The following is an 18394-nucleotide window of genomic DNA, read 5'->3' as shown; positions in this document are numbered from 1 at the left end:
AAGACCATAGCAAAAAATAATCACAATACGACTCTCACCCACACCACCCTCCACTCTCCCTTCCTGCTGCTCATTGGACAGTGCCCACACCTCCCACCGCGTGGCAGGGTGTTCGGAGGAGGGACTCACCACCCAGCCTCAACCAAACACCTGGTAGAAGAGCTCCATTTTACAGGCCCAACAGGGCCCTTAGCTCTTCTGGGTGCTCATTCCACCAGGTCAAGGCCAGGTACAAAAAGGCCTTGGTCGAAGCCAGGGCGCTCATTTCACCAGGTCAAGGCCGGGAATCACCAGTCTGTTTAAGCTCATAGACATTTTTAGCCCCCTCTCTTCAACTAAGCAGGTTGAACTCTTACAGAATTGCAAGACAGACTTCACAACCAAACTTACCTGTATCCTCAAAACTGCTATCATGTGAAATTAATGACCTGCTCCTCCTTTTAATCCTTTTTGCTTTCTCTGAGGAATTGTGTGCTTCCTGAATAGATTCCACATAAAACCATAACGAGATGCTAAAGCCTTCAGACATATGTGGCCAACAGTTTTGTCCAACCAACGGTAAATGGATTGGAGCAACATGCCAGGAAGAAAGAAGATGGTGAGGTAAGCTCTCACCATCTCGTTCCTTTTTTGTCTGTGCAAACTTTGCTCTTCTTAGTCCACTTGTGGTCTTGTTGTTAAGAGCAAGGGCAGACTTTTGCAAAGGGCTGCTACCTACATTGAGAATTTGATGCAAAGGAAATGAAATGTGCTGTAAAGGCCTCATCTCAGTATTTGCGTGCAAAATCTTCAGGATTCCTTTAAGTATTGTGGCCTAAAAAATAAACCAAAGGAAAAAGATATTATAACATCATCTCATTTACAGAATTAAATACCTATCTGACATGTGCTGACTTATGAGAATGATTCAACATTAAGACTGATATACTGGAGTTAAATTGCTGCTACTAAAATACTGCATGCAGCTTTTAGTTAAAGGTTAATTGCTTATCACTTACATAAAAGATCACAGGACTGTTCTATGCCCTATTTTAACAGAGTAGGGGGAAATCTTATTTAATACAGATCAACACTGGAAGAGATTCAGTGTATCATACAGCTAAGCCCACCCGTCAAAGACAGGATTATACCACACTAAAAGTATTCTGAACATAATTGTTATCTGAAAACAATCAAGTAGCAGATAGCAACCATTTCTCTATAGAGACTTATTTCATTGTTGAGCTCTCTTACAGTTAGAAAGATTTTACCACAATGATTAAGGATCTTGTCTTTCTTTGAGCATGCAGCAATAGATGATTAGAACAGGCATTAACAAATGGGCATTTCAGACATTTTTAAAATTAAAACATTTAAATTAAAAGGCCACAAAAGTTCAGACATTTGGTTTTCAAAACTGTCTCACAATCCAGTAAATATAATTTTTTTAAATGTGTCAGATCAATCATTTTATTTAAAATATATTTGTTCTGCTATAATCAACTGGTAACCAGTTACATTCCACTCAACTTTAAAAACCTCTTGAAATCTTCAGGGTTTTCTTAATGTATAGAAAAACCTATTCTGAAGCCTCAAAGGGTGATACCAGCTAACAACCTTCTCATTCATTTCCTTCTGGGGGAATTGATCTCTACAGTACAACAATCAATTGTAATTCTGGGAGAATTGCAGGCTTCACCTTAAGGTAAGTAACCAACAACAGTTTTACAATTGGACTACTTTATTATGAAATTAAAAACATGGCTACTATATTAATATTGGTCGTTTAGTATTTTCCTTGTATGAATTCAATACAATCCTTACCGTAGATGGTGATTTTTCTAAAAAGATCCTTAAGAGAAGGGTTAGCTCTTCTGAACATGTCCTTAAGCTCATCAGAGATACCAGCAGATCTACCAATACTTCCTGGCACACTGAGAAGAAGCATGATTTGATGTAAGTTAATGTGCATTATTCCAAACAAATAATGGCCCCAAAAATACTGAGAATGGTCTCTTGATCTGCAGTCTCACAGCACATCTTCTAACCTGTTAGCAGGCCCTGTATTTCTGGCTAAGTTTCTTCCAAAAGCCAGGAAAACAATGGATTTGGTCACTATTTATATTCCATGTGCCATTTGTGTGGGCAAAAGCAAGGGAGGGATTTTGTAAGCCAATTAAGACTCTTTCTGGTAGTAAAAAGCAGGTATAAAAACCAATTCTTCTTCATGCTCCTCAGTAGAGCAGAATTCAGGGAATGTTGTGGGCTGCAGCAGAAAGGCAGAGATGTTCCATATGCTTTTGATTCAACCCACTGAATGAAACTTCCGCTGCAGCAAAAAGAGCTGAAGGTAGGAAAAAAGTAAAATATTCTGATTTGCCTGAAGAAAATAAGCATCTTGAAATCTAGCCAATAACCATATTATCCTGCTTCACTGAAGTACTTAGCAAAAAATACAGCAGTAGATTAACTGACTGGGAACAACAGACATGGTTTTGTTCAGAATGCTCCTGTTAACTATAAATTTCCCAATACACAGATACAAAATAAGAGAAGAGTTGGTTTTTATCCCCACTTTTTACTACCTAAAGGTGTCTCAATCACCTTCCCATCCTCTCCCCACAATAGACAATTTGTGAGATAGGCGAGGCTGACAGAGTTCTGACAGGACTGCTCTGTGAGAACAGTACTATCAGGACTAGCTCAAGGTCACCTGGCTGGCTGCATGTGGAGGAGTGGGGAATCAAATCCAACTTGCCAGATTAGAAGCTGCTGCTTTTAACCACTACACCAAGCTGAATCATTGGAGCATTAGCAAAAACTAAGAAAAGGACTTGATATTTAATCCTTTAAATTAGTGGTCCCCAACCCCCGGTCTGGAGCCCGGGACCGGTCCGTAGATCAATCGGTACCGGACCGTGGCTCCTCCTCGTCCGCCTCCCCAGCTGCTACCTCAGGGGTTGCCCTGCCACTTTGCCGCCAGCTCACCTTTGGTGTTCTCCAGCGGCCGCCATGGCTGGGGCTCCCCCTCGGCATGGCACTGCGCAGCTGCTGCTGGCAGTGCCCCCCAGCGGGTGGCAGGAAGTCAGGGGTGCTGGCAGGAAAGCAAGTGAAGCAGGGACTCAGGCGGCGGCAACGTTCCTCGGCAAAAGACTACCCCCCCCGGGCCTCAGTAAAATTGTCAAGCATTGACTGGTTCCCAGTGATAAAAAGGTTGGGGACCACTGCTTTAAATAACCGGAAGGCAATACACAACTCACTTAGCAAGCACAAGTCTGCAGAATTCTAGAAAACTGCTTCAGCAAGAACTTTCTTTTGGCATTACTAGAAATGCCTGTATAGGTTAGAAGCCATGTACTATTTTCAGTATTAAGAACACATTTGCTCTAACACAACGCCTGACCGTGGTAGCAGTATAAAGATAATCTCATATGTACAGATTTCATTTTCACGTATCTTTTTACGGATCAGGGTTTTTTTAAAGAGAACATGACTGTAACATACTACAGTGACCTTTGTAACAGAAATGTCACACTGAATAAGTTTAATACTTTAACAAGAGTTTGGTTTTCTTCTTTAAGAAGAACCAACTTTAAGAAGAGCTGGTTAAGAAGAGTTGCTTCTCACCACCCAAAGAGTCTCAAAGTGGCTTACAATTGCCTTGCCTTCCTCTCCCCACAATAGATACATTGTGAGGTAGGTGGGGATGAAAGAGCTCTGTGACTGACCAAGGTGACCCAGCTGACTTAATGTGGAGGAGTGGGGAATTGAACCTGATTCTCCAGTTTAGAGTCCACTGGTCTTAACCACTTCACCACATTGGCTCTCTGTCATTTGACTGTCTTTAGACAGAGGCCTCATTGTCCATTCTACACCACTTTAGGCTGTGGGCGGGGCCTGCATGACTACACAATAAAACCCCACAAAAAACTGGTGTCAATCAAATAGCTGGCTAACGTCTCTCTTCCAGAATTATAGGGGGGTTGCCCTGTATCAAGATACTGTATTTTGATGTAATCTGCATGGCAGAATATTTGATCAGCCACATACAGAGTGATGAGGTACAGCCTTGACACAAGACTACAGCTTTTGTAAGAACAATTTTATAATGTTTAACAACAGATGTCAAACGCATGTTTTCTACCACCTCATAATTCTGAAAGATTTAAAATACTATCTAATTTCTTTCAATTATATCACACTTTCCCTTTTGGAAACCCACAGTGGATTCTTAACGAAGATCCTAGCTAGACACAGACAAGGTCAAGACTTGCTTAACTTTATGTGCTGCAAGAAGATCACAAACACTTATTTAATTATTACATTTATATACTTCCCTCCCTTAAGGCTCAGGGCGGTTCACATGGAACGAAAACAAGAATACATCAAACAGTGACTATATCAAAAGGCAACAGTAATAACAATCTTAACACCAACCATGGCGCCGCAGGCGCAGCGGACTAAATAAAACAGTAAGGGCTTTAGGGGCGGGATGTGTCCGGGATGAGGAAGGGTCCGGATTGGACCCTTCCTCCGGACAGACAATCGGAGGGACCAATCGGCAGGCGCTTTGCGCCTGCCGATTGGTCCCTCCGATTTCCAGCCCCGAGCAACTGTGAGCCGCGAGTAGCGTGGCTCGCAGTTGCTCCTTTGCCGGCGGCCTGACACGTCGGGAGGCGCAAAGCGCCTCCGACGCGTCAGGCCATCGCCTGCCGCTGCCGCCAACACATCGCCCCCCCTGGCGCAGCCAGCCAGAAGCCGCCGCCACAGGAAGCTTGGGGACCGCCGCCGCCAGCTGCGCCCTGCCCCACGGAGCAACAGCCACCCAGCTCCTGCAATGCCACCCGCAGCAAATCCAGGCTGCCGCCAACACACCAGGTAGGCACCAGTCCCACAGGACGACCCTGCCCTTGCCAAGCAGGGCCGCACAGCCCCGCCGCCCTCATGGCGCGCCCTGCTAGCGCCCGCTGCATTTTGACTGCAGCGGGCTTATTTACTAGTATAACAATAAACAGAGAAATAACATTTTAACAAAGTAAGCAATCTTAACAGTCCCATGATTGGTCAGGTCATTTGTATGGGTACTAGAGGGGGAGGTTTGGTGGGGCCAGTAGATGTTGTTAAGTTATGGTCGACCTCAACGAAATGCCTGGTGGATGAGTTCCCTTTTGCAGACCCTGCAGAACTGTTTTAGCTCTGTTATGGCCCTGATTTCTTCTGGAAGCTCATTCCACCAGGTGGGGGGCAGGACAGAGAAGGCTCTGGCCTAGGTTGAGGTCAAAGACTTGCTTGGGGCCAGGGATCACTAGCCAGTTGGAGGTGGTGAAGTGCAGAGCTCTCTGAGGGGTGTAAGCAGAAAGGTGGTCCCTCAGGTACACTGGGCCCAGACTGTGTATAGCCATAAAGGCAATTACCAAAACGTTAAGCCTGATCTGGAATTCTACTGGTACAATTCTACCAGTACAATTGTTGGAGAATGGGCTAGATGTGGGACCTCCATGGTGTCACTGTGAGGATCCTGGCTACTGCATTCTGGACCAGCTGTAGTTTACAGATCAAAGTTAAGGGTATGCTTGTGTAGAGCAAGTTGCAGAAGTCTAGCCTAGAGGTGACAGTCATGTGAATCACTGTGGCTTGGTGTTCCGGGGCCAAGTAAGGTACTAGTAGTTTGGCTTGGTGAAAGTGGTAGAAGGCCAGCTGCCCTATCCTTTGACCTGGGCCTCCATTGAGAGGGAAGCATCCAGGATCATGCCCAGGTTCCTAGCAGGGTGAGCCGCTGCTAGCTGCACACCATCCAGGTTGGGCGGATGTGTTTCCTCACTTGGACCCTTCCTGTCTAGCCATAGGACCTCCATCTCTGAAAGGTTGAGTTTCAGACAGGTCTGCTTGAGCCACCTCATCACTGCTTCCAGGCATGCTGATATTTAGTCCACCTCTCTGTCAAAATACACAGGACAGTAGAGTGAAAGCTGAAACAAAATTTGCAGGAAGGAAGGAAGGAAAACTCTTTCATGTGTAAAAAAATTTATCAAACTGCAAACATATTCATAGAATCATAGAGTTGGAAGGGGCCATACAGGCCATCTAGTCCAACTCCCTGCTCAACGCAGGATTAATGAAATTCAGATCCTTACACTGCATGATTCATGCAGTGACCAGAGAAACTGTGTATCATGCACTGAATTACGCAGTTCGGAAAAAACATATTGATTTGGAAATGCTGATCATTTCCATTTGAGTTACCCTAAATAACAATGCACAGAATCATTTTTTCCTTAAAACGGTCTAGGTTTCATCTTATGAAACCACCACAAGGTAGCTGTAGGACCTCAAATGCACTGCCCTGCCATGATTAAACAGCATTTTGTTTAAGAGTAAAAGAATCTTTTTAAACCATCAAATTATGGATTTATTAACATTCTAAGTAATATTTTCAAAATTTCAAGAACTGACTGAACTCAACATATGGAGAAATATACTTTTTTCTCAATACATATCAGAGCATACTATGAGAAATGAGTTGAAATCTTACATGTAGCCAAGTGGAAGGCAGAATACAGTAAAGTCAAGCACATTTAAGTTCTACGAAAATCAGTGGAAAATGCTTGACTATGTTGGATCATGCATGATTTTTCAGCACTTCAAAGAACTCAACATCTGCACATAATCTTAACGATATTAATCTGCAGATATGCAGCATAGTTACTGTCCAAGTGTTAAGAGTGTATTAAAAAAAACAAAGATTACTGTTAATAAGAACTCACCATGAAAGCTGCAATCTATCTGCGTCAAAATGTGGTGAAATCCTCCCAAGAGACTCTTCACAGTTCCCTAAAAATATAAAAACTATTTGCTGAATAATCATAACAAATGACCATTATTCCTACCATGCAGTGGAAAAGTATGTGACTATAAAAATGACCTATCAATGGCCCATTATGCAGGAGGGGAAGGTCTGCATTCAGGGTGGAATGGCATCACCTAAAATCACCGATAACGCACGGCGCCGACTGCAACTGGCCGCAGATTCAGTGCATGCTGCCGAAAAAGCCGCGTTAGCGAAATGCGGAAGAAAGCAGAGCTTCCAGGCAACCATGGCGCAACCAGAAGCGGTGCCGGGGTCACCGCGTGCATAATCGGTTACTCTGGAGTTTGCTGCTGTTGCGTCCCGTCCCGTCCATAAGCGGTTTGCTTCGCGTCTTCCCCCTCCACGTTTTCCATGTGACCCGAAATCGCCGTTTTGGCGGCTGTGCATAATGGGCCAATGAGGTGGCTGTATGCCAGTTCCACCTTCCTTTCCTGGCAGTTTTACTCAGCTTTCCTTTCCCTACTTCCTTTTGTCTGCCATCTCAAATACAATTACCAACTCCTTCCCCCTTCCCTTTCAGGTGAAGCCCATCAAATGGTGAGAGCATACACGGACTAATGGTCTAGTGGGAGTTGGGGAGGGTACAATGAGCAGAATTTGTTTCCTTCAGACATTGGAAAATAGGTCTATAGTTACCACTGAAAATGTATCCAGTTCTGCTTTTTGCTAGTTTCTGCACACTACGTTCTACATGTTTTGTTTTGAGGCCAGTTAAAATAGCACTCTGATTCCTTAGTGAGAAAGGTGTTGGTTGAGAGACATATATTTAGGTTTGGAATGGGGGTGGGAGCTGAAGTAATGATGGCTATCAGGAAAGTACTGATAGCCCTTCTGCAGCTCTCCCATAGAAAGGCTGAAGGTGTTCTGAACTACTCATTACCCCACCCCCCAAGTGCTACCCAATACTACCTTTTCCGTACACATTGGAAAAATGACAAAGGGCTCAGGTACATAACTGCAGATGTGTACAGCAGTGTTATAGAAAGTTCTTGAAAATCAATTCCTTGTTATTTATGCTTATTCATGCCATACATCAAGATAATCATAATTTAAGATAGCACCTAAATTTTATTCACCTGCTTCATAAGTAATGTTGCATTCTTTTCCTTTAGCCGTATTACTTTCAAGAAACTCTGGAAGACATGGGTGAGTACGTCTAGGCTTGGACTGCCAACAGTGAGTAACTGTAATTCCAACATGCAGATTTCAGGGTATATTAGTTCCCCTTGGGCAAGGTTTTCTGCTACGTCGCTGCGAAAACTGGAATAACAAAAGGATCCTTTTTCTGTTTTAATGTCTGTTCATGGAAGAAAAGAAACAAGGTTATCTGTTAAAAGCTGGTTATTCAGTTACCTCCTAACTTACTTATAACTACAATAAAATAAGAGGGCCAGATTTGAAAAACGGCCTACGATAGACAGGAGAAGATTCTGTTCTCCCTGTTCAGAACAGACCAATTGGATTTGAAAGGCTGAATGGAATGCTGAAGTGAGAAGAAAAAAACTGAGGAGTTTAACAGTCAACAACCAACAGACAAAAAGGGGACATGGGAGGGTGAAGGGATAGGAGGCATCCCAACGAGACAGGGAGACTAGTACAGAGTATGGTGTATGATTTTAGACAGGCAGAATTTGGAGGCTATTCTTAGATTTAAAAAACAATGAATTGTTGAAACGATCTAATTATCCTCTTTAAATTTGAAATGCTGAAAGAACGAACACTATAGCCATTAAGAATAACAAACTTCACAGCTCTAACAAGTGTGTCAGCTATAAAACTGGAGTGGGAAGCTATTACAGGTCACGCTTACCAACTAAATAAACGTATGTGTTTTGTTACAGGTGACTCCCATGTTATCCTCATTTGAGATAACCCACTACATACACTGTAGGATCCTGGAAAAGGGGTCTGGATTTGTAGCTGCTGTGCTCTCTAGTTCAGGATTAAGAAATCTGTGTAGGTGTAAAAGACAACACACCAACATAAAAGAAATCCACTTTACTTCACACACCTAAAGTTGATAGTGGACCTGGGATAGTAAAATAAAAGAAGGGTGTGGGTCAGGGATTCCAGGGAACCCTGGGGTCATGTGAAAGCTCCCCAGGGGCAACACGGACCTCTCCAGATGTTTGAATAGCCATTGACATCACTAGATGTCCCTGGACCCCAATTCCCCTGTTACTCTACAGTCCTAGTCTTTCTCCGCAATGAAAAAGGGGTCAATGCTTGATTGATTGGCTGCCTCCCATATCTTACTCCACGGCCACAACTCTGAAGGGTCATGTCACCACTTCTGGGGTTCCTTGAAGCCTGAAAGATATTTCATGGGTTCCTCCATGGTCAAAAGGTTGAAAAAGGTTGGTGTGGATGATGAAGTATTATACAATTATCTATCCTATAAGGGATTTGTTATTAATGACATGGTATAAAAGAACAGAAAGGCCAGGATCAGGGGTTGTGACTCTGCAGGTAGAAGAAATTTGCAGAGGCAGATCTTCCTCACCTTTTTATGTACTTGAGACTTATTGATGATTAGGGGATTGTTGTTGATCAAAGAGCAGCAACAGGAGACCAGGCAAAATATTTCTATCTTTATCAAAAGCATCCATTTTTTGGCTCATTTTGTGTTTTGAGGAGCTTATTCATCACCATTGTTATTATACAAGACAATTTTGCATCCAGTTATTTCAGGCAAAAAATACAGCTCTACAAGGTGCCTATACAAGCTATCTTGTATTTTTTTTATGATTCAAATACCACAATGCCAATATTAGAAATTATTCAGTCATAATTCAGACATAATAAACAGATATGCTTTATGACCATCTACCCTTTTTCATGATAATCAAACTGAGGGAATACAGCAGCAAGTTGCTTCTGTGATCTCATAATAATGACTTTCTAGCTGGCACCATATATCCTCAGTTCCTGGCTCTCACAGTCTACTTGCATTAATCAGAAGAGGACAAAAATAAGCGACCAAAAGGTTAACTTGGGCATTTTACAGGAGATTTTAATGTATTTGTAACTAGGAAATTCTCATCATGTTCTAAAAGAATTACCAGCAGTTCTTCATTGCAGTGGAAACCTGACTTGCTCGGATTTCAAGACAACAGCTGAGAGAAAAGTTAATACACAAGCTCATCTTTACAAGATTTCAAAGCAAATTAGACTACCAGTTCAGTATAAATTGAAAAATGTTCAAGCCCTAATTACCATAAACTGTCTGACAGATGTTGCAATGCATTTTCCCTTAACGTTTCAGTAGCAGATGCTGCACACACACAAAAGCATATCTAAAACCACATGGTCAAAGAACTTTCCATTGTTTGAAGATCATGCTCCATGCTGTGCAAGAGTAATGCTTCTCCATGAGAAAAAAGTCAGAAAGCTCCTGGAAGCGCTATGTAGGCATGGATGTTGCTAGGATACATGGATGCATTTTACAAAATCAAAGTTCAGGTTTACCTTCATCCTTGCTTTCACTGTCATCAGGATTGCTTTCACTGTCTGCATCATAACCTTCCTCTTCAGCAAAAACACTAAAGCTACAGCACTGTGATTCTTCAGCTTCTTCAGATAAGTCACCGGGCTGAGGCACAGGCTCCTTTTCAGACTGATGAATCTGTGGGACACACATAAAATGCCCCACAGAATAATAATATTTTGGCCTTCACAGTATGTTTGGATGCAGTAAAATACTGTCAAGCAGGAAGCTAATTGGCAATATCTTTTCAAACTTGTTACCACCACCTATTGAATACTATTTCACCTGTGAACAGTATGTCGAAGTAATATACAAAAGTTGATTAGACCTGGAGATATTCTGCATTCCCCAATAAAAACCATTTTAAATTGCAACCTGATTTACGCCGTCATTTTTTAAAACGTTTGTAGTTCTGCATTTTGCACAAAATTTTTTGAATAAAACATCACAAGCAGTTCTATTTCACAGAAAATCTAAGTCGTGCCTAGCCCCTCCCAATGGATCTTCCAGCATCTCCATGGTTTCTAATTCGTTTTAGTACATCCCCCAAAGTTGCCATCTTCGGCTCCCACCCCTCCCTCACCTCCGGTGACCATCTCATGTGGTTCTCCCTGTGGCTGTCATTCCACTCTGTGCCCTGCCATTCCAGAGTAGTTTATCTGAGTGTAATGGATAATCCATTCCATGCTTTCTTTGCAACTGTTTTCCTACTATCATATATTTCAATGGAGCCCATGCAAGTCACTAGGCATTCTTGCTGCCCTTTATTTCCAACAGGCCTTCCAACGTCTCCCATGGTTTCCAATGGGCATTCTTGTCATTCAAGACACAGTCACCCTTGCAAGTAAGGAACCTTTCTAGATCACTGAAAGCAAAAACATCACCTCCCCCCCCCCGCCCCCACAGCAGACAGGAGGTCTCAGGAAATTTGAGAGTGCCTTAGTGTCAACGCACTGGGAAGGGATACAGCAACCCAAGAACAAATCCCCCTCCCCACCTTTCTAAGGCTAGAACAATGAGAGATGTTGAATGCTGTTGCAGATCCATTGAGTCTCTCATAGTTTTCAGTGGGCATTCTTGACCCAGGCTCAAGGGTTTGTCCCTTTAAATTTTGAGTTTTTCTGCTCTGCAGCTGTGCCCAGTCCCCCCCCCCCCCCCACACACACACTTTTAAATTGTGTCTGTGCTCTATGCCTTCTCTTAATCCTAGCTTGCCTCCCCCTCTGAATTTGTGTTTTTGGGGATTGTGCCCCCCCCCCATGGTCACTGATGAGAGGTATAGCTTTGTAGTCAGGAGTGTTCCACTGCCATAAATACCACAGGGTAATTTCTATTAATTTACATAGCAACACTGCTCGGTTGCCAGGGCAAATGGCATGTTCATGTGATCGCCGATAAAGGCAGAGCTCCCATTGGTAGATAAAGGATTGCAAGCAGAAAAGGGGAAGAGACGAAAAACACAGTGACATTTCTGCATTACAAAAGAACTGTCTTCAGCACTGTGTTACCCTAAAAACTGGTATTTACCAAGTTTCAGAAGCCTTGGAGATAACAAACTGAAGGCACACTGATCAGAGTTTGCAATGCAGAACCAGAAATCAAACACGGCACAAAACCATTCACACATGAAGAGCTGAGATATAAGACGCCACTTTTATCAGTCTTTTTGCAACTTTTCTGTAATGCAGATTCCCCTCCCCCCTGGAAACACAAGAATATAACAATCCCAAACTTACAAGAAGCTGCGGCAAAAAATTAGCAAAACTGAATTTAATGTACCACCAAAGATGTGTGTTTTGTTGCTGTGTATGCACATTTGCTTCTTTGATCTCTGTGGCTTAGTCAACCAATCTGAAAGCTCTTTTGCTTGTCTACTTCCTTTCATTCAACACCCAATAGACCTTCCAGTCTATAAGGGAAGCAATAAGATATTCCATAAACTTCTATTTTTATGTTGACTGTATAGCTTCTATTCTTTGCCTACAAGTACCTACCGGCTGAGGTGAAAAGTGCCGTCACAGCTGACTTAAGATGACTTAATAGTATGTGCTTTTTAATCCTATGTGCCCTATTCTTACTTACTTATATACTCCAACCTTCAAGCTTCCATGGCAACCCAAGACCACATACATTTAACCAACATGAGAATCTCTTCTGTATGCACAAGGCTTCATGCCTGGCACTGCCATCAAAAGGACTGCAGTTAATGGTCACAGGGCTAAGATCCTGATCAAGATCACTGCTAGTCACTGTACTAGACAGGCTAGTGACTTGACTCAATATAAAGCAGCAGCTTCACACTATTGTGCCCAAGAAGGTCTAGCCAAAACTAAATAATCAGCAAACATCTTATTTACAGTTTCTCCTGTTTCCATGCCTATAGAATATCTGCAAACATTCCATGACATGCTATTTTTACCTTTTCCTTTTTCTCTTCAGAATGATCCAAATCAGCAAAACAGGTCCCCAGTGCCACTTGAAGCAATGAATCAAACAAGGGTTTGACCAATTCGGTATCCATTATTCTAGATTTTACAAGCTGGTCCCTCATTTCAAGTAATATGTCTTCCACACAAACATTCTACATTAAGAGAATACAAACAATTATATTTGTATAAACAATTATACAAACAATACAAAACACAAATAATTATGCTTACAAGTTTATTCTGGCTAATGAAAGTGGTACTAAGAATCAATTACATGTCTCTCTATTTGCATTCCTGGCTCTTTCTGCAGCTGAAGAAGAGTTGGTTTTTATACCCCGCTTCTCACTATTTGAGTGAGTCTCAAAGCGGCTTCCTCTCCCTAGAACAGATACCCTGTGAAGTAGATGGGGCTGAGAGAGCTCTGAGAGAACTGTGAGTGCCCAAGGTCATCCAGCCAGCTTCATGCGGAGGAGTGGGGAATTGAACCCAGTTCTCCAGATTAGAAGCTGCTGCTCCTAACTACTACACCAAGCTGGTTTGTGAGTTATGCTCAAGGTACAAATTACAGGCTTAATTTCTCTGTAGAATTCACAAATCATATTCATGTTTCAGACTCCTTAGAACCTTGTGAGTCAGTCTGGACAGAAATGAATACAGAAAAGTGGCAAAACTTTGAAGTAAAAATGGAACTCAGATATGTGGATTCATGCCACATATTCTTCAAATTTACCATGGGACCTAAAGCCAGAACTCTACATTAGTTTTATCTCCACGTTGGTCCGTTGGTTTGCCAAGAGCTGCATTTCCAAGGGGCAGAACAGTGAGGGAAGGAAACAGCACTTAAATCCTTTCCCCCTGCCAATTCCACACAGAAAACTACCACCCAACTAATTTTTATTTTTGCTGGTCAAACCTGTGGGTATTTTTTATCCCACCAGCAGGAACAGCAGCAGCTCAGGGAGAACAGGGATAAAGAGCTCCTTCTCCTTCCCGCCCCTAGCATCTTTCTTATCCTTGAAAAACAGCCTAATGGCTACATTTGGAAAAGAAAAATAATTGTGTAAATCAACAATGCGTAGATCCTATTCACACCATTTTCAACGGTTCTCTTCTGTATTGGAACAGAAACATTCTAATTCAGTGGAAGAGTCAACTACAAATCCTTTAAAATGCTCATATTCTGCTGCTGTTTTAACGGCATTTAATTTTCTTGGAAGTTCCGTTTATGCTTGGTGCTATATGGAATTACATAGAGTTCTAAAATCCTCTACAGTAGTCGTTTTTGTTCCAATTTCTAAAATAGCTCTTAACTGACACTTCTGATTAAATAGTTTTATGAGTATCAATGGTGGATTACCTGAAGAGGGAACTCCATTTCTGTCTTCTGCTGGAAGTTATTTACACTGTGTAAACAAATGGTTAGCAGAGCTTCCAAAAGTCTTATGCCATGGACTGCCCATTCACTTTCCTGTCTTAAAGCCTTTTTTGATTCTGCAGTGCCATCAACTGACATTTGTTCTTCACTTGACTGGTCACAGGAAAACCACTGAGATGGTCTTCCATTCTCAGGATTATTTTCAAGATGGTCATGATCTGACTGGTTCATCTCACAGCTCAGAATCATTTGCGACGAGACATTTCTGACAGAATACTCAGCATAATGATCCTCAGTTAAAAATCTAACATTTCCACTAGATTTCTCCTGTTCACTTTGTTCCTTTGCTCCTTTTTTGGCAAATTTTTGAATAATCATGGCTATTAATCTATGACATACTTCAAAGCCACCAAGCCTATGGAATTGTCTTTGGAAAACAGAGCTGCACAAATAGATCCAACTACACACTGACCAAATATCTGCTGCCCTGTGGATATGTTCAGAGGAAGGCAAAGTAAGACTCTCCGGAGACAAGCATGGCAGCCTGTGGCTCAAAGGTTCACTGGCAGTACTATCATAACCTGAAGTATCTTCAGAGTCATTAGCTGAATCTCGATCAGCATCTGCTTCCTTACTGACACACAAAAAAGCAACACAAAGAAATATGTTAATCGTGTTGAGGTGTACATCAGGACTGACTGATTTCTTCTTCTTTGGATAATCCTCTTTGAGGCAGGAATAAAATTTGCTCAAGCTTTGAGGCACATCTGAAGGAACTTGCTGCCTATGGACAAAAACACCAAACTCTAATGCAGACTTTTTTTGTTCATTGTCTAAGCCATCTAAGTAAGGCATCGCTTCATCTGTGTGCTGGTCTTCAAGACAAAATATTAATGTTTCAAATGCTTTCAAAGAATAACTTCGTACATTGTCCAAGTAATTTAATTCAGTCATTTGATTCACTCCATTGCAGTTTAAGAACAACTCTCGTATAATTCTACAGAGAAAAAAATGACATTAAATTATCAATTGGTAAAACAAGGATAACATAAAAACATGCAGTTTGCCATACTCTCTTGGCATCTTTATGTGCTTCTTTTCAATAGTCAAAGGTCAGGCTACAATACAACAGGGGGAATTTAAACCAACTGAACTAATAGTGTAAATGAATTGGAAAAACTTAGCACTTCTAAATTTGGGATGAATTTATGTGGCTTTTCACAATAGACAAATCCTTTTTAGGTCTGATTTATGTGTTAGCAGTTAACGGAACGAAATGTCATGTACTTTAAACTGAAATAAACCAAAGATCAAGTATTATTCAGAAACTATGTAGGATTTTTAAATTTGCTTTTGGTGAGCAGGGTTAAGCTTTTAAGTAACTAAAGTTTTCACTTGCACTTTTTGCCCCTAGATCAAGTCATATCATTGAGAATTTAGAACCATTCCTAATGCTAAGGATGGATGGGCACATTGAAATAAATCCTTTCCACAACACTTTGAACCTAACATTATTGCTGGAGAGGCAAGTTAATGCAGCTGCAAAAAAATTCTAGTGAGAGTCCAACTATCACAGGGTATGTGGAACACATACTTGCTGTGGGAATCCATGATTCTGGCCCCCTCCCTCTCTCCCTCTCCTCCCCACTCCTATCTAATCTCCTTCCTGGACCCTCCCCCCTCAATCCCTCCCCCCATTCCCACCTACCTCTCCTTTTGGTCCCTCCTCTCTTCCTCTGACACACACACACACACACACCTTCCCTTCTCCCTCCTTACCTATCACAGCAATTCTGCAGCCCACCGCTGGTGGCCGCAGCATCTACCCGCTTCCCCGGCCTGCCCCACTCTGCAACGGGCGGGACCAGCCTGGAAAGCCAGGTGCCATGGTGGCAGAGCTTCCCCGGCTTGCTCTCTGCAGAAGGTAGGACCGGCCAGGGGAGCAGGGTGCCACAGTGGCACAGCAGCCCCGGCCAGTTCCAGCAGTGGCGCCTCTCCCCACTGCAGCCACACAGATCAGCTACAACAGCCTTGTCCAGCTTCAAGGGTGGCACCTCGCCCACAGCAGCCCCAACTGGCTTAAGGGGCCCCACCTCTGCCAGCTTCGCTTCGCACCTGGTACCTCGACCAGGCACCTGCCAGCTTCGCACCTGGTACCTCGACCACAGCCTCAACCTCCTCTGCTAGCAGACTCCCCACATCTTCCCTTGGTCTCCCTTCAAAATCAATTTGGAAACTCCAGCTGGTGTAGAATATGGAAAGCTCAGGTATTATTGGAAGCTAGATGGAGCATGTATATTACTCGCATTCTACAGTCACTCCATTGGCTGCACCTTAATTAAAGGTAAAGGTATCCCCTGTGCAGAGCCTCTTGTGGCACAGAGTGGTAAGGCAGCCGTCTGAAAGCTTTGCCCATGAGGCTGGGAGTTCAATCCCAGCAGCCAGCTCAAGGTTGACTCAGCCTTCCATCCTTCCGAGGTCGGTAAAATGAGTACCCAGCTTGCTGGGGGGTAAACGGTAATGACTGGGGAAGGCACTGGCAAACCACCCCGTATTGAGTCTGCCATGAAAACGCTAGAGGGCGTCACCCCAAAGGTCAGGCATGACTCGGTGCTTGCACAGGGGATACCTTTACCTTTACCTTTATCCCCTGTGCAAGCACCAAGTCATGTCTGACCCTTGGGATGACACCCTCTAGCATTTTCTTGGCAGACCCAATACAGGGTGGTTTGCCATTCCCTTCCCCAGTCATTACCATTTTATGCACCATAATAATTACTGGGCTCAGTTTAAAGTACATATGCAGCCTCCTATCAGTGAAACAGTCTCCCCCTATGCTCTGCCATGATACCTAGTGGAATGGCTTGCTTGAGGAGGTCAAGAAGGCTCCCACATGCCTGACTTTCTGCAAACTATGAAAAATTGAATTATTCAAGGCTTTTCTACACAGGCAATAGGATAGCACTATTACAAAAGGCTTTACAAAGTTACTTGAATAAATTATTGGGGACTATGGTCTTTGCTACTGTGTATAGGTTCCTGTGGGTTACCTCTCATTGCATAATTTAGTACCATTTATTATGTCATGTTAACATTTATGTTTTGCTTTAGTTTTTTTTAAACTTCTGATTGAATCTACAACCCAAATCCTGTATCATTGTTTACAGAATGTCCCATTTTGTTGATTAAATTATTCACCCTGTGAAATACAGAAAGGCAGATTATAAATAACTGGTCTCAACCTAGTGGAACACTCTCCTTGTTGAGATCAAAGCCCTCGAGGACCATCAACAGTTCCAGAGGCCCTATGGTTGAGACCAGGAAATAAACATTAAGGAAATGCAGGCTTCCTGCCCAAGAACCCCACTCACAAAAGATTAATCTCCCAATATGTCATTGTTAGCTGCTTCAAGACTATACCAGAGAGGGGTGGCCAATAAATCAAATGAACAAATCAAATGAATAAATAGAAAGTATCCTCCCCATAAAGGTTTTTGGTTTTTGATGCTAAATCTCTCAATTTTCTTGGCCTTAGTGTTCCAAAAGTGATCTGTTCCTGAATTCAAGCAAATATGGAACAGGTTTTGGAACAACTTTCCCAAGATCTTGATAGATGGACCTCTATCTGAAGTAGAATTAACTGTCAATGAATGCTATTCCACATTCTTGCAATACTACTATTGGCTCTTTATTGGTACAAACCCACAGACATTTCAGGGTGTAATGAATATCTGACCTGAGGGTAAATGTGGACCAGAGGAAACTTAAACCAGTATCCGAGTGTCTGTGCATCATTCGAGGCACTGATTTTGGCCTGAATGATTTTTTTAAAAATCAAGAATATTACGAACATAAGAGTCCAGCCAGCACTGGACTCTTAAGAAATTTAGAAACCTGGTATGAGGTCCTGAAAATAAATATGTAGATGAATATGCATTCCACAGGGAAGGACACTACACGAAACTGATTCTCCTAAATGTTGTTGCTGCAGAGAGCATGCGTGAAAGTGCCGTGCATGTGCGATTTCGGGCCGCGCATGGCGCATGTGCGGCCCTGATTCCCTCTCCCCCCCTCCCGCAGTAAGAAGCTTCCCGGGCTGCAAGCTTGTGGCCTGGGAAGTTTTTTACTGCGGGGGGGGGGGGGGCGGGGAGAGGGAGCCACGGCCCGGCACCGGGCCGCAGCCCGCGGGTTGGGGACTACTACTGTAGAGGCTATTTTACCATCCAGCACCTTCAGAAAGCTGCCAGACCTTCCAG

At 42.9% G+C, this 18394-nt stretch overlaps 1 protein-coding gene across 6 annotated transcripts in view; it reads right to left on the bottom strand.

Moving 5' to 3' along the window:
- The window catches only part of LYST (lysosomal trafficking regulator), a 110734-nt gene that overhangs the window by 73983 nt on the left and 18357 nt on the right, over positions 1–18394 (bottom strand). For all 6 annotated transcript variants that reach the window (XM_077345545.1, XM_077345564.1, XM_077345580.1 and 3 more), the window contains exons 6-12: positions 14121–15135; positions 12754–12915; positions 10316–10472; positions 7924–8144; positions 6744–6810; positions 1804–1913; positions 391–814 (exon numbers count right to left, since the gene is read on the bottom strand). In XM_077345545.1, coding sequence (XP_077201660.1) covers positions 391–814; positions 1804–1913; positions 6744–6810; positions 7924–8144; positions 10316–10472; positions 12754–12915; positions 14121–15135 — 2156 coding nt within the window. The remainder of the gene's footprint in view (positions 1–390; positions 815–1803; positions 1914–6743; positions 6811–7923; positions 8145–10315; positions 10473–12753; positions 12916–14120; positions 15136–18394) is intronic.

The sequence above is a fragment of the Paroedura picta genome, chromosome 1 (genome assembly GCF_049243985.1).
Source record: "Paroedura picta isolate Pp20150507F chromosome 1, Ppicta_v3.0, whole genome shotgun sequence".
Taxonomy (NCBI): domain Eukaryota; kingdom Metazoa; phylum Chordata; class Lepidosauria; order Squamata; family Gekkonidae; genus Paroedura; species Paroedura picta.
Note: the sequence above shows the minus strand (reverse complement) of the source record. Positions and strands in the feature narration are given on the sequence as shown.